We start from the raw sequence: 15838 nt of genomic DNA, 5'->3' as shown, positions 1-15838 counted from the left end.
GAATTGAAATGAATTCAGCCCCTGCATGATACCACATATTTTTCATTCACCCTTTCTTCAAAATGGCAGGTTTGGTAGTCTGTCACTGTGCTTTATACATACATTATACAAATTTTCTAGAGATGCTGCTTTTCTTTTTCGGGAAATTTTGTGAACATACATGTATTTGGAGCATTTTTTGTATCAAATACATTTTCGAATACTATCTTGAGGTAATACATGTACACGTAAAGACACAGCTGCACATTGAGTGACAACGGGGGAAGATATACCATATTGTGTACAAACCACTCTAATTGAGTATTGTACTAATATAAAGTTATTACTTTGAAAGAGCAACTCAAATTTGAGGATCACCATATAGAAATTACATGTAAACTGAGAAATTTCATTTCGACCTTTTATAAATTTTCATTTATTATTTCAATGGAATTGGGGGGAAAATGTTCCTATCAACACTCTCTTTTCATTAAAATTGATTTTCCCCAGGGTTTAAGTGCTATTTCCATGGCAAACTTGACTTTGACTTATCATTGAGTAATACATTACTAGGATAGCATGAATGGCAGAATTTATGAGCCAAAGTTATCCATGAATATACAGGAAATGATGTCTAGAGCAAGACCGAACAAGTTCTTTGAATAAAATATAATAATATCACCTTTTACCCACTACATACAAGTACAACAACAAAAACTACCATTTACAGGAAATTATGTCTGTGAATCTCTAGGAGCCCATACTCATTAGCTCTCGACCAGGAAATTATGTCTGTGAATCTCTAGGAGCCCATACTCATTAGCTCTCGACCAGGAAATTATGTCTGGGAGCAACACTACACTACCATCACAAGTCATGGTTCAAGGAGTACTTCATGCATGGTATCATTTCAAATCCAGGCTGTTTACCATCATTATGAATAAAAGATATCTGATAGTCAAGACCAAGGGCAAACATGCACATATGCAGACCTGAATGATTAACTCTCAATGGTAACATTGTGTACACATGATCATTACAAAATGCACATTTAATTTTAGCATGTTCGCAAAGATGTACACTTCTTTGAAAAAAGGAGGGCATTTCAATTAACTTGTACTCTACATTGGAAAAAAAAAATAATTCTAGCTTGTAAATAAATATTGTCAGAAAAGTGAGGGGTTTTGTCCTAGTAGTTTGCATTTCCGGGGGGGGGGGGGGGGGGGGGGGGGGTATACGTTAAAGCATACTTGATAGCATTATAAAAAGTGGGTAAGAGAAACAGAAAATTCATACCAATTTTCTATACTCATAAACTAATTGTGAAATTGCAATATAAGTTTGCAATTAATCGCAAATGTTTTACTGCAACAACCCCAAATAGTTTATAATGCCAATTTGATGAAGATTACTTACTGGCCGGAGCAAGGTACATTGTTTCTGAGAAGCAGGTAAGGAGAAGCTTAAGGATCTCAGTCCGATTCTGATCCAGGTGAGCAAAGTGGGGTGGGGCGGTGGCACACCCCACCCCTGCATCCCAAATGTACTCACAGCTGTCTATTGACTGAGGGTCATCAGGCTTCTCCTATTTACAGAGAAAAAAAAAACAAATAAATAAAGTTACAAAAAAGAACTTTTCCACCTGTCAAAGCCATGGTTCCAGATCCACTACCCTTCCTCCCTTCCAATAGTGAGAATGAACACTGTAAAAACAAAATTTGAATTAAAACTTACTCGGGACTATTTAGGGCTTATCTCTTGTATCGTAACAATTTATGGGAAACTAAGTGTGGGGTTGCTAGTGTATATACATGCCCACCCCACTGCATTCTTGTAAATATCAAACTTCAGGATAATTTTGCTGATTCTATAGCAAGACTAATTTCTTACAGAGTAGTGGAGCACAACACACTGTGGCATGATATATGCTCGAAAAGCAAGTATAGAAGAAGAAATTGCCACATTCTCATTTTGATTGAAAATACCACTCAGATAATTTGAGAAGAATTGGGAAAGATTTGTCATATTCGAATTTTGATTGGATGGAAACAGGAATTGTCTCATAAAAATTTGGGCCTTCGGGTCTCTCTGATAACAAGTCACAAAAAAATCCAGCTCATTTACTGCAATTGACTTAAAATAAGTACACAAATTTAGATCAATTCAGCGGATTAACAATCTATCAGATGATGCAGACAGGCCAATTTCTAACTACAAGGTCGATATTGCCAGCAGGCACATGCAGCGCACAGTGCTAGTGTAGTGTACTGTAATAATGCGACTGTGATGCTTCAAAAATGAAAACCATATGGCAAAAACGGGAAGAAATAACCGAAAACGGTCTTAATTTCACAAAGAAATATGCCACAAATTTCTCTCCCACCTCCTGGACCTTGGTAAACAACATAATTTTATGCAATCCGGCCGAGCCCCGGTGGCCAGCGCAGCATTATCGCATGGATGCACTTGTAGCGCACGCAACAGGTGTCGACTTTTCCCCATAAGGAATTGCGAATTTTGGCCTGTCTGCTGAGGCCAATGGGTGGTGCGCCGCAGCCATCTCGACAGGTCCTAGCATGTACTTACTGGTCCGGTTTTCTTGGCAGCGACCACGGTGAAGTCAGGGCAGAAGAGAAGGTCTGACAGGGCTGCAAGGAGAGACTGGGCCAGGGGTAACGATTCTTCATCGCTCTATCAAACAAACAAGATATGATGGAAAGTGTTATCCAAAGATATCTTTTTGACTGGCTTTGTACATGAGAGAAACATTTTTAACAATTTTTGTTATAATTGGACATAAAGTGTACTACATGTACAATCTAGATAAACAATTGTTTACATAAATTTACTGTAATTCATAAATCGTCCTGCAAGACAATATATCAATGGTACATAATCAATATTTGATAAACAAAAGTACAAAATTGTCTGGATTATCTCGTCGATATATGTACTCAAGCCCGTAGCCTGGGGATTTCGAGGGATTTGATTGGACCACCAAACTTTCCAAAGCAAGATATTACCCAGTAGTAGGTAGAGTTCTTGGCTACTAAATACCCCAAAATTTTGACTGATGACCTTTTTCTTCCATGTTAAATTTTTAAGCCAAGGGATAGAGCCATCTACTTGAAGCCCCTTGCTACAGGACTGGTACTTAAATGGCAAAGCCTGCACATTTTTGTAAGTGAATCCAGTATTTTTTAGTAACTAACGAAACTGAGAGAATTGGATAAAAGAAGACTTATTCCTGATTTCTATGTACAAAATTAATCTAACGATTCAAATCCAACACATCTCACATGTCATTCAAGAAAACTTCTTGATGAGAAAAAGTAGAGTCTGGAAATATCAGTATTACATGTACATGTACATTACATAAAGCATTATAACCTTTGATAGTTATTCTCTGTGAGAAACTTAATACAGTACTCATTTCAAAGTCTTGACAATAATCATTTAATCTTAAATAGGAATTAAGACAATGTTATAATTTCATACAAAACATAATTTTGTTAGTGTGACATTGTGTCAAACATGTATTAAGGCTAAGGAGTGTAAGGTGGAGAGCGTGATAGTGTCTGGTAGAGGAGGGGGGGGGGGGTGATAGGAAAGTGGGCTGGTCACAGATTTTTTTTCTTCTAAATCTACACTACATTGTGCATCTACACGTATGTAAACTGCAAAAGAAAGGGAGCATTCTACAGCGCTTTCTATAGCAAACTACTAGTACAAGTGCATCACTAAAGACTGAAAATAACACACTCAATCATGGTGACTCTTCAATTGTTCTAGTAGAACTTCAGACAGTAACTCTTTTTTGAAGTTTTAAGAAAATCACTCAGCTCTTAAAACAAATTAGAAAAATAATGTGATGTGCCTGCACTCGCAGCATCAATCATGAATGGTATAAGGTACCCATTGAAGGAGAAGTTCACCCCGAAGAAAAATTTGTTGTAAAAATAGCAGAAAAATCATTTTAAAAGGAATTGGTGAAGGTTTGAGAAAAATCCAATAAAGATTAAGAAAGTTATAATTTTAAGTTTGGGATATTTGTGACGTCATAAACAAGCAGCTGCCCCATTTCTTATGTGATATAACATACATAAATTCCACTTTTTTGATGTGATGACTTTACAGGTATTATTGTCTTCTTTTTGGAAATGGGTGTGAAATAATTTCTCTAAATTGATATATTGAAGGTACAGAAAAATCCATTTTCAATTTTTTTGAGAAAATGGCAGCTATTACTTTTTTACCATTCGATATGTAGAAAAGCTGCTCGCATCTGACGTCACAAATCAAATAATTAAACTAAATAACTTTTTAATTCTTTGATGGATTTTTCTCAAACCTTCAGCATTATTTACATGTACATGTACATGTATATTTCTTTTTTTCTGCTATTTTTACCATAAACTTTTGTCAGGGTGAACTTCCCCTTTCATGCACAGGCACTAAATCTCATTGAATTGTTTTCACCATCCACAGGAGATGAGAAAAGTTTTCCTTCCTTACAAGAACATTGCAAAGTTATATGATCAGTATACTTTTGGATTACTGTAAGCTTCAATTTTTCTTTTTTAATTGCACTGAAACAGAGACAGCATATAAATAGAATGAAATAGTGACTGAGTACAGATGTGCATTTTTTTCAGTAAGTACAGGAAAAGATAACAAAATGAGTATTAAAAAATCATGAATGTTCAGTCTGACATCACATCCGTTCCTAAAATAAGGACAAATACTGAACACTTGGTTAATTGTCATAGTAATCTATGGACTGCAAACTGAAAACCTCAAAAGTAGGAGTTCACTCTGTACAAACCCGTGTCAGGTAGTTTTCTTTGGGCAAATGGAGATCAACATCACTAAGCAGCTGTGATAACTTCATTAATAAATAAGAAGGTAATATAATGCACAGTTACGATGTAAAAATAAAATGGGGGTTTACAGAAATAATGCCCCTAAATTCCCAATTTACCCTCATAAGATGTAAAAAAAGCCCCCCCCTCCCTTTTTTTTAACCAATGTTTTTACCAAAAAACAGGAAAGGAACCCCTGCAATTCAGATTATGATATTGTTTTTCCCTGTTTTTTTTCATGAAGGAACCCCCCCACCCAAAAAAAGAAAAAAGACATGTATAACAATGTATCACATCAAAACAAAAGCCTGATACATGTAGCAACAACAATTTTAATTAAATAAGTGTAGTTCAACTTTTTTTTCACAATGAATGTTCTCTAATTATAATTTATAGAAATAAAATTCTGTTGAGGTACCCTGTGAAAGGCATATTGTAAAGTTTCAGTCGTGTACAAACACAAAAAAGAAATAGATTAAATTAATTCACTGTGCACACAAAGCAAATACAAGTACATGTACAACTATGTTAATTATTTTGTAGCTTAATACAGAACAAGCAGGCCTTAAATTTCTAGTAAGGTTGAGCAAATTTCGCTATCTAATTGTGCATCTAAAAGGTAAAAAATCTTGATTTTTTTTTAAAATGGCTTGTTGGCTTCCAAATAAAAAAGAAAATGTGAATTTCTTACATGTATGTATCTACCTAATTGACCTTTAAAACATATACAGTGTAAACAATACCTTAACACATTTCTCCTCAATTCTTCTTAATTTCTTTATAATTTTCTAGAAAGCGCCTTGAGCACTCTACAGAGTGGATTTGGTGCGGTATAAGTCTAATCATTATCATTATTATTACTTACTTTTTTTTTAAGACACTAAAAAATCCAAACATCCCTTGGCTAGGGCTTGTACCAAAAGGGTGGGAATTGGATGAATAGACCATACAGCAATGAAACCAAATAACAATCAGACCAAATAGGTCTATTGGGCGAAACGATAACTAGACCAACTGGTTATTACATGTAGACCAAGTTTCTAAATTAGACCAAATGGCTGTAGACCAAGTGGTAATAAACTGATCAGGACGATAGCATCTTTGAAATGGCTTTTTGACGATTACTGTAAATTTGAAACTTGGTGAAACGAACCAGAATCACTTATTTAAAAATTAAAGTCCCAACACACCCTTTCGGGAAATGTCAGGGGGGGGGGGGGGGGGGGGCTTTCGATGAAGGGTTACCGACGAGTCATCCTCCATCCTTGTGGTACAAGCCAAAAAGGCGTAAAGGGTATGGAAATTGAGTAGTGCTGGTATGGGTCTTCCTTTTTGAGAGAGGAAAGTCCTTCATGCACATTGTACATGTAGAGCTCTTTGAATACCAAATTTATGGTCAATTGTGATGAGTTTGTGTTTGCTGTCATGAAAATTGTAGGGTTATTAAATATCAACATTTCCATTTCAATCATACAATAAACACTTTACATTTCACTTAAAAGAATAAACAAGTGGAATGCCTCTGGCCGTCTCACCTGCATCACGCGGTTCAATATAGCAGCAGTGCTGACTTTGCATACTACTCTAACTCGCACAAGATGTTCAGTGATACATGGTTACTCTTATGTCCTCTTTTTATGAACTAGACCAATAAACTTACAGAGATATGATGGTTATTCAACAAAAAACCCCAACATGGCCCAAGTTCATTGACCTTACATGACCTTTGACCTTGGACATGTGACCTGAAACATGCACAGGATGTTCAGTGATACTTGATTACTCTAATGTCCAAGTTTAATGAACTAGACCAATAAACTTTCAAAGTTATGATGGTAATTCAACAGATACCCCCGATTCGGCCAAAGTTCATTGACCCTAAATGACCTTTGACCTTAATCATGAGACCTGAAACTTGCACAAAATGTTCAGTGATGCTTGATTACTATTATGTCCAAGTTTCATGAATCAGATCCATAAACTTTCAAAGTTATGATGGGAATTCAACAGATATCCCCAATTCGGCCAAAGTTCATTGACCCTAAATGACCTTTGACCTTGATCATGTGACCTGAAACTTGCACAAAATGTTCAGTGATGCTTGATTACTATTATGTCCAAGTTTCATGAATCAGATCCATAAACTTTCAAAGTTATGATGGGAATTCAACAGATATCCCCAATTCGGCCAAAGTTCATTGACCCTAAATGACCTTTGACCTTGGTCATGTGACGTGAAACTCATGCAGGATGTTCAGTGATGCTTGATTACTATTATGTCCAAGTTTCATGAATCAGATCCATAACTTTCAAAGTTATGATGGGAATTCAACAGATATCCCCAATTCGGCCAAAGTTCATTGACCCTAAATGACCTTTGACCTTGGTCATGTGACGTGAAACTCATGCAGGATGTTCAGTGATACTTGATTAACCTTATGTCCAAGTTTCATGAACTAGGTCCATATATTTTCTAAGTTATGATGACATTTCAAAAACTTAACCTCAGGTTAAGATTTCGATGTTGATTCCTCCAACATGGTCTAAGTTCATTGACCCTAAATGACCTTTGACCTTGGTCATGTGACATGAAACTCTAATGGGATGTTCAGTAATACTTGATTAACCTTATGGCCAAGTTTTATTAACTAGGTCCACATACTTTCTAAGTTATGATGTCATTTCAAAAACTTAACCTCAGGTTAAGATTTGATGTTGACGCCGCCGCCGCCGTCGGAAAAGCGGCGCCTATAGTCTCACTTTGCTTCGCAGGTGAGACAAAAAGGAGTGGCATGTCATTTGAAGAAAAAAAAAACAAGAGAAAATCGGCAATATTCTCTGAAGCCTTTATTTATTTGAGATACATGTACGCCATGTACAAAGTTTTGTACTCCCAGCAAGGATGTTTTGTTGGGAAATTGCACACATCTAGTCTAATATCAAAGTTAGTACAAATTTTCAGGAACACACAGATAAAAACACACATCTATAGATATCTAGACCTACATGTACTGTGCATATAACAATGTAATGCACTCATTGCACTGTGTAAAAAAAAAAACTATAAAGCACACTACATCTAAAGCCTACATAATCTGTTCACTGCATTATCTGGAAAATAAACTTCAAAGGATGTCTTGCAACTGGAAAGAGGTTTTTAAAATTTCCCTAGCACGTATACAAAACAGCGTGTCCCCCAAGTGATAAAGGGCTGAATTAATTCCAAAATTGAATATTATTCTCAATTAATGCGTGGAAATAGGATGCTCATGTCATGTTCTAACTTCTATAAAAATTTCATTGGTCTTGTTTCAGCAGTTTTGAATACAATGTTCAGTGGTACTTTTCAGCCCATTCCACCAAGTTTGCATGCTGCACTGCTGTGTGTTCCGCACTGTATAGAACATCAACCCCCTTTGATCATCCAGAATCTGACCAGGGAATTTCCCGATCTGGCAAAGGAAAACATCCATGATCTACAAGGCACATCACATCGGAACCCTGAAGTTGAACATGTTCAGAAGTCAACAGCAGTGCTCGACTGTCCATTTCAAGTTTAAATGCACACTGAAGGAGAAAACGGGTCATGACTGTTTCATGCCTACAATGTAATTTCAACAGTTGCATAAAAAATAGTTTTCATCGTTATTTTTGTTGGTTTAAAGTGGAGTGGAGATAATTCACTGTCAATTTACTTGTGTGAATAAAAGAGTCAATATCCACTGGTTTTCACTATCCCATTCCCATAGCCTATAATCTAGGCTGAGGCTGCAGTTATTGTCTTTGCTGTTATGATGAACGCAAGAGATAATGTACAGCTGATCTGGCAAAGACTACACATTTGTGGATGCAAAGCATCCATCGCCTATACGCTCCCATCTGCCCAATCAATATTCATGTATTCATCTTGTCGTTTTAAGTGTTGTGGTATCAGGATCCGTACCGGTACCTGTATTGCTGTCGTGTGCCAACGACTCGAGATCATTAAGCGAAGATATTATTGTTACACAGAGGGATTGCCTGGTAGAGTTTGCTTTTTCCACATCCCTCCCGTCATCAATAATGCTACGAATGGCAGATTCATAAAGGCCTCGGAATTTTCCACTAGGAATGTGAAGTTTATCGGCAGCAAAATCCAAACTCTCGCAGAAGTTTCTCGCGTGTACTCGCCATTGTGGATGAAGAAAGTGACGTCATGTCACATGGTTTTTATATGCATTACCTTCTTCTTTCCAACGTATTTCTAATTGGTCCGATTATTTCTTCTCATGCATGAAAATTTTTCGTACGAAAAACTGGCGTCATTTCAAAGTCGATAATAAAAAAACAACATCCAAAGCAAGACGGGAGTGTATAGGCGGTGGATGCTTCGCATCCACAAATGTGTAGTCTTCGCCAGATCAGCGGTATCTCTTGCGTTCAGCTTATAATAGCAAAGACAACAACTGCAGCCTGCGCCTAACTTATGGGCTAACTACAATGTACATGTATCTCAACGTGCGATACACTTAGGGTTTGCCTTCATTGTGCAGCCTAAAGTACTCATCCATCATCCCAATTTTCTTTCAGGTTTTTGCTTCCAGATGCTGGCCCTTCAAGATTCTTTTCCCCCTCCACTCTCACTGCGCTCCATCCACTGCACACTTTTCCTCCACACTGCACTGATTGTGCAACCCTCAAAGTTACCTCTCTCTCTCAAGAGAGGTAAATTCAATTTTTTTTCTCTCATCCACTAGGGTTGGCAATGAATTATCCCTTTGAAATAAACAATACTATATCTAAAAGCAAAGACAGGAAAAGAAGGGGAACATACCCAATGTGACTTTCAATGTAAGAAACTAAGTAGAGCATGTGAACAGCCTGTATTTGGAGCAAAATTTGAGCACTTGGGATGGATCGTGAGGGGAAAAACAAGCCCAGTGCAGACGATAAAGGCCCAAATTCACAAAGGTGATTTTTAAATCTATCGGTTGAACCCATGGTTTATGCAGATTTCCTGTATAAATTATGATTATTTACCATGTATTTAAAAAAATTCGAATGATGATGCATGCTTTTTTCACAGTGTGCCAAATTGATGCATGTTGCAATTGTTAAGTACACTATTTTATTAACGAGTCCACTGTTTTGAATTAACGAGTCCGCTCTTCAAACAGTGAACTCATGAATGAAATAGCATATTTAATCCTGACAACAGGTGGCATCGTTTTGGTGCACTGTGACAAAAGCACGCATCAGCATTGGACAAATTTTAATATAGGGGAAGGCGGGGTAAGTTGTGACAGTTTTTGGTTTTTGCATGTTAGAATTGATATGATTAATAATCTTGTCGAAATAAGTACCTTGCCTTGAAATTTGATTCTTCTGAAATATTTTCCACCTATATATAACTTTCTATCCCAACACTGAAAGTCATCGTGACCTTTGAAAAAAACGATGTCAAATGGCTCAACTTGCCCCATATATGGGTAAGTTTGAGCCACCTTCTGGGGTAAGTTGAGCCACAAAAACTATGTACAAAATGTATGAGGGGAGAACCAGCATGTCAATTTTTTGTTTAAAGTCTTTTCACTTGCTAATTCTCTATAAATACTAACATCCTTTAAAAGGAAAAGAGCAGTCATGTAAATTTGCTCCTTTCAGCCAGCATTTCAATCGATTTTTATGGTTTGTTTGTTTTTCAAGATACATTACCATAAGAATTACCATGGCTCAACTTGCCCCATGCTGTTTGGCTCAACTTACCCAGTCCGAACTTAGTGCGATAATTTTGTATCCACACATTTATTATGCATCCATCATATAAAAGACTATGACAAGAATGAAGATCCATACCTGGACTAATAATGTTGTTATCATGTCTTTATTATATTTAAAGACGTGTGTGTTTATAAAGCACTTATCTATTTCACACTCTTTTTTACTTTTTTGGCTGAAATTCATATTTTTCCCTCTAAAAAACTACTTTTTGTTTCAAAGTTGAAAACAATGTGGTGGGGTTAGAGGTTATGCTATGGGTCTTCAATACATGACACCACCACAATTTCTGACTCATTCATTATTGGCCTGGGGCTGGTGGCTCAACTTGCCCCTATGCTCAACTTACCCCGCCTTCCCCTGCACAGTAAAAAGTGTAATTTATACAGAAAATCTGTATAAACCATGGGTTCAACCGATGGTTTTAAAAAGTACCTTTGTGACTTTGGGCCTACATGTCATTGTCTGAAGCAAACCTACAAGTTAGTAGGGGAAGGGAAAGAGCACACAGCAAACTTACAAAGTCATCCACCCCATCCATGTTTGCCTAATCATCAGAAAGAAAAAAGTACCATGAAGAAAACAAAAGAAGATAGTATTAAGATTAAAGTCAATGAATCCATTCTTAGTATATTGAAAAAATGCCATGCTTACATACCAGAGTGGAGTCAAATTTAAAGATACATGTAAGAGGGAGCAAAGTATACTTTTACATTTTGAAGGAAGAAGATAGGATAATAATACATTTAAATATTAAATTTTAGGAAGTTAATCCGAAATGAAACCAATACATTCACACAAAAGAAAAGATTTACAATATCTCGAGATGTACACTGTTCCTTCATAAGAAATGGTACAGGTATGATTGTCGTTAGAATACAAAGTTGGCGTTTTACAAAAAGGAAAGCACAACATTCATCTTTTCTTCATATGAAATGATTAAAGGCATTAAGGAAAATATATCAATTGACATGCTTGGAAGTTGCAGTTTCAAGCGATTCAATCTGAATTGTCACTGATTTCATATTTTCTCATAATTGGATTTCTTTTTTTTTTTTGCAATACATGCAGCATGTTTTTTATAGTACCATGCCATTGCTTCATGAGATTTGCAGAAGACAGAATTTTAATTTAACGTAATTAACATGTAATAAAGAAAACTTTTTTTTTCTTTAGAGGGTAGAAATTGAAGGAAACATGCCATGCACCTCTTTAAGTTGAAATATTTTTTTTACAAAGGCCTTCCAGAAATCCCACAGCATTCATTTATTAGCAAATGGTGCAAGACATCTGATTGACACTCTGTAAATTGACCATTTGGAATTTTAACGCAATCAATAAAATATCTTGAACCTAATTGTCGGTCAGCTTCCTGTACCAGAAAGTTGATTAGGCACAGCTCGATATGAAAGAAACTCACTGATTGGCCAGGCAAGGTAGACCAGAAGAATCCCCTCCAATCAGGATCCTCAAAGATGTACGGCAGGATGCGGGTGAGGAGGCGGGCTGCATTGAGTACCACCTGCTGGTCTCTAGGGGCGGAGCATCCCGACTCTGCAGCTGATACTAGCTTCTCGACAGCCTACAATAGAAATGGTATTAAAATTAATGAAAATTATCAAGTGCTTCTAAACCCACATGATCATTCCTGTATTCATGTACATGTACCTTTATGCAGGCGTATTAAAGAATATTTAATAAACATGTTCACACCCAACTGAACTTTCAGATAATGTTCGTTATGAGCAAACAAGTCTACTACACAAAGTACATGCATATAAATAAGCCTATGGGCCTATCTTGCCTCACACTTGAAGAACTTATCAATTGCTTATTACACTGCAATGAAACCCTACACCTTGGAGAATTCCTGTGAAAGGTGTTGTAGTCTCAACAAGTACCTCCAAAGATATTTTCTTTCAGAGATATTACAAGAAATTGGCTTTCACATTGGCAAAATAGCTGGTATTATCTGATGGGTAGCATTACAAATGATCTAGTGAGTAGAGAACCTCATATTAATTTCCATTTTACCCAGAGATACCTGGGCCCTGGTGTACAAAGAGTTACAATTGATCGGATCAATCGTAACTCTTTGTACAACAGGGCCCTGTACTTACAGTGTACTAACAATATAATCACTAATTCAGTGTTGTTCTTCATGGTATTTTATACATGAACCTGTGGTCATCTCATCGCTTGTCTATTACTTGATATATTTATTGTTCTTCATTGTGTGTTGCTATATATTCAATGTGAAAATAGTTCTGTTAGTTTAATAATACATTTAAATGTACAATCACTGAACATTTACTAGTAACAATCACAGATTAAATTTGAATCATTTTCCTAAGGCCCCCATTTTAAGGATTTATTTATTAACCTTATCCAATAAATTTTATTAAAAAAAAATTGATTGTCGGATTGTATGTTCAACTGTCGAAGTTTAATATATTATCATGTTTCTACAACAAGCACATTCTATTGGATATGAACAATTTTGGTGTACATATATTATAAGCAAGTGTGGAGATGTCTACAATGCAGTTTACTGTTTAATCTGATGTAACCATACAGTGTCAATTAGGGTTTAATTTGGGGGGCTCATTTGTCCGAATCGGGCATGTTAAGTTCATACATGTAGGCTTCCAGTCAGAAAAAAGAGGGAAAGCAGTGCATACTACAAGAGTACTTGTTTGTACAATAATGCCTTACAGTTACTAAAGTAAATATAGATGTCAATCACATTGAACTGGGTGGATGCAGTACTCGCCTATCTAAAGTCAGGATGCTACTTTCAAAATGCTGATTTTGACGTGCTGATCAATAGGTTTGTTCTCCTCCTGGCCATGTGCATTGGGCCTAGACATATTGTTTTATGCTCATGATATGTGCTATCAAAGGATCTGTCTCAAGTATCACACAAACAGCAATCCATTCGACACTGGTAAACTTAATAAGCAGTGAGCTATTGGGGGTCTTATTTACCCGATGCCTTATTTACCCCGAGGCCTTAATTACCCCCATTCTCCCTGCTGTGTTCAGAGACTAAGCTCAGAGATATACCTTGTAGCAGAGAGTGGCCAGATTAGATGGTGATTCCTCTCTGAGTGCTCTTATCTCAGCGGCTGGGATGAGAGCAAAGACATCGGTCACGCTGGTAACACTGTCGGCCCAAAACTGGTCCCAGAAGGCATCATCTCCTGCCTCGACAGGCTGTCATATAATAGGAACAAAGCAAACATAAAGGACTAGAGAAATAATCATATTCATTATTTAATTTTCTTTTTACAAAAATAATTGTAATTGACATTGTTACTAACCATGCTAAGATTTTTACATTAAAAAAAATGAGGATGGATTCTTTGAAGGGCTGCACGATCACGATATTGTGCATATAAGCCTCAGACAGTTTTCCTTTAATGAGGTACATGACATCAGAGCTATAATGATGCGTAAAGCTAAGAACGGCGCATACGTATATATCTCTGTGCGCAAGACAAGATATAGAGATAAAAGGTATTCTGGAAATTATTTTATCTTTGCATTTTGTTAACTTCCTTGGAAAATACAATGAAAATGTATAAGAGTTAGGGGGCTATTGTAACTCATTGCAACATGTGATATTCAGGGGCCGCGGAACGGTTTTAAAGGGGGGGGGGCTGAACATGTTAAAAATCACTAGCATACATGTAATGGTCATTTTTATGTTTTCGTACACGGTTTTGTAAAAAAGTGGGGGGGGGGGGCTGAAGACCCCCCAGTTCCGTGGCCCCTGATATTTCTCGGAAAACAATAATTATTTTTTGCTGCATCACACAAGAACATCTTATTTACAAAGTGAAACATTCCAGAGATATTATTACAGAGACGGATTTGCAGACTTTTCAGCAATTTAATTTGTAAAAAAATACAAGCAAAGTTTCATCAATTTTTAGTATGATGGTGGGCCCCAAGTCTGCGCACCTAAAAATTTGAGTTAAGATTTAACATGAATTTCTTCTTATTTCACAATATCTTAAGTTGATAATGTTCCTTACATCGTAATGAGTTAGTGTGCCAAATATATCATAAAAATTTGAAAGAAATATATGATTTTCTTGGATAAAACCTTGGGCATTCATTTTCAGATTGAAAAAAAAATGGTACCCCATGTCTGCGCACTCATTCACTTTGCACACGATTCGCGAATTTTTATGACAAAAGGCTGCATTTTGAGACCGTCACATGAAATGCCCTGAATTCATTATTTTTCCACCATTTTGAGTCGGATTTTTTTATGAATACCTGTCTATGCATTGAATGTGCAAAGTTTGTGTTCGTTGCGTATATTCTTTTACTAGAATCACGCAGATATGCGGGTGCGCAGACTTGGGAGACCGCGCAGACATGGGGGAACTGACCATACAAAATGTTAGAAAATATTATAGAGAACAAAATAGAAGATGATTGCAACTATTGAATTCATATTTTTAGTGTAATCCAAAGACATAAAAAAGAAGGCTTAAAAAATATAAAGTGTCCGGACACCCGACCCCCCATCCTATTCCTATATAGCGAGCCGTCTGTGTACAACTACGTCTACGAGGAGAAATTTAGAAAATAAGATTAAGAAAAATGTTTAAAAACTCATCAAAACATACGCCTGCCAGCTGTCTAACTTATACCTGGCTTGACATCCAACCCTATATATCTTTACAAATTTAATTCTAAGTTTCTAAGTTAGACCATGGATGTAGCTCCAGGGTTATTAGACCTCCATCAGATGTGCATTTTTACGTTTCGGCGTAGCGGTAGCTCTCTCTAAGTCTAATGTGATCTACCAGCTGTGTGAGCTGAGTTGTGTTGAACATGTGCAGTGAAGTGCATGAGTGTTGTGTTGGCCGATTCTCGTTTACCTGTGTTTTTGTTGTCAACTGGACGACTGCTTTCCTAAAATTCAGCTTGGAGTCTGTCCCTCCCATCTCGAATGTCACAAATCCTGCTTCTCACGATCGCATCAATTTCAGTTTGCTAAAGCCTCGGTAATGAAATAACATTTACTTGGAGGTGAATTTATTTCGATTCTTCCTTGACTTCGTAGCAGAAATCAACGTAGCACGAAAACATATACGATGACGTCACGTAGTCGTAAATGTGAAAGGTCATTCATTTCCGTTGACCTCATTAGTGGGCGGATACTTCTACCGAGCGCAAATCTTTCAGCCAATCATGAGCTACGACGCTCATAACGGACGTAA

General features: G+C 36.8%; 1 protein-coding gene across 1 annotated transcript in view; it reads right to left on the bottom strand.

Moving 5' to 3' along the window:
- The window catches only part of LOC121422418 (protein HID1-like), a 40418-nt gene extending 24684 nt beyond the window's left edge, over window positions 1–15734 (bottom strand). Inside the window, exons 1-7 of the mRNA XM_041617449.1 lie at window positions 15497–15734; window positions 13665–13814; window positions 12019–12180; window positions 11119–11145; window positions 4805–4864; window positions 2566–2670; window positions 1396–1564 (exon numbers count right to left, since the gene is read on the bottom strand). Coding sequence (XP_041473383.1) covers window positions 1396–1564; window positions 2566–2670; window positions 4805–4864; window positions 11119–11145; window positions 12019–12180; window positions 13665–13814; window positions 15497–15562 — 739 coding nt within the window. The 5' untranslated portion in view covers window positions 15563–15734. The remainder of the gene's footprint in view (window positions 1–1395; window positions 1565–2565; window positions 2671–4804; window positions 4865–11118; window positions 11146–12018; window positions 12181–13664; window positions 13815–15496) is intronic.
- Between the last annotated feature and the right edge of the window lie 104 nt (window positions 15735–15838).

This window comes from Lytechinus variegatus, chromosome 10, assembly GCF_018143015.1.
Source record: "Lytechinus variegatus isolate NC3 chromosome 10, Lvar_3.0, whole genome shotgun sequence".
NCBI classification, from domain to species: domain Eukaryota; kingdom Metazoa; phylum Echinodermata; class Echinoidea; order Temnopleuroida; family Toxopneustidae; genus Lytechinus; species Lytechinus variegatus.
This window is presented reverse-complemented; position numbering and strand designations above follow the sequence as displayed.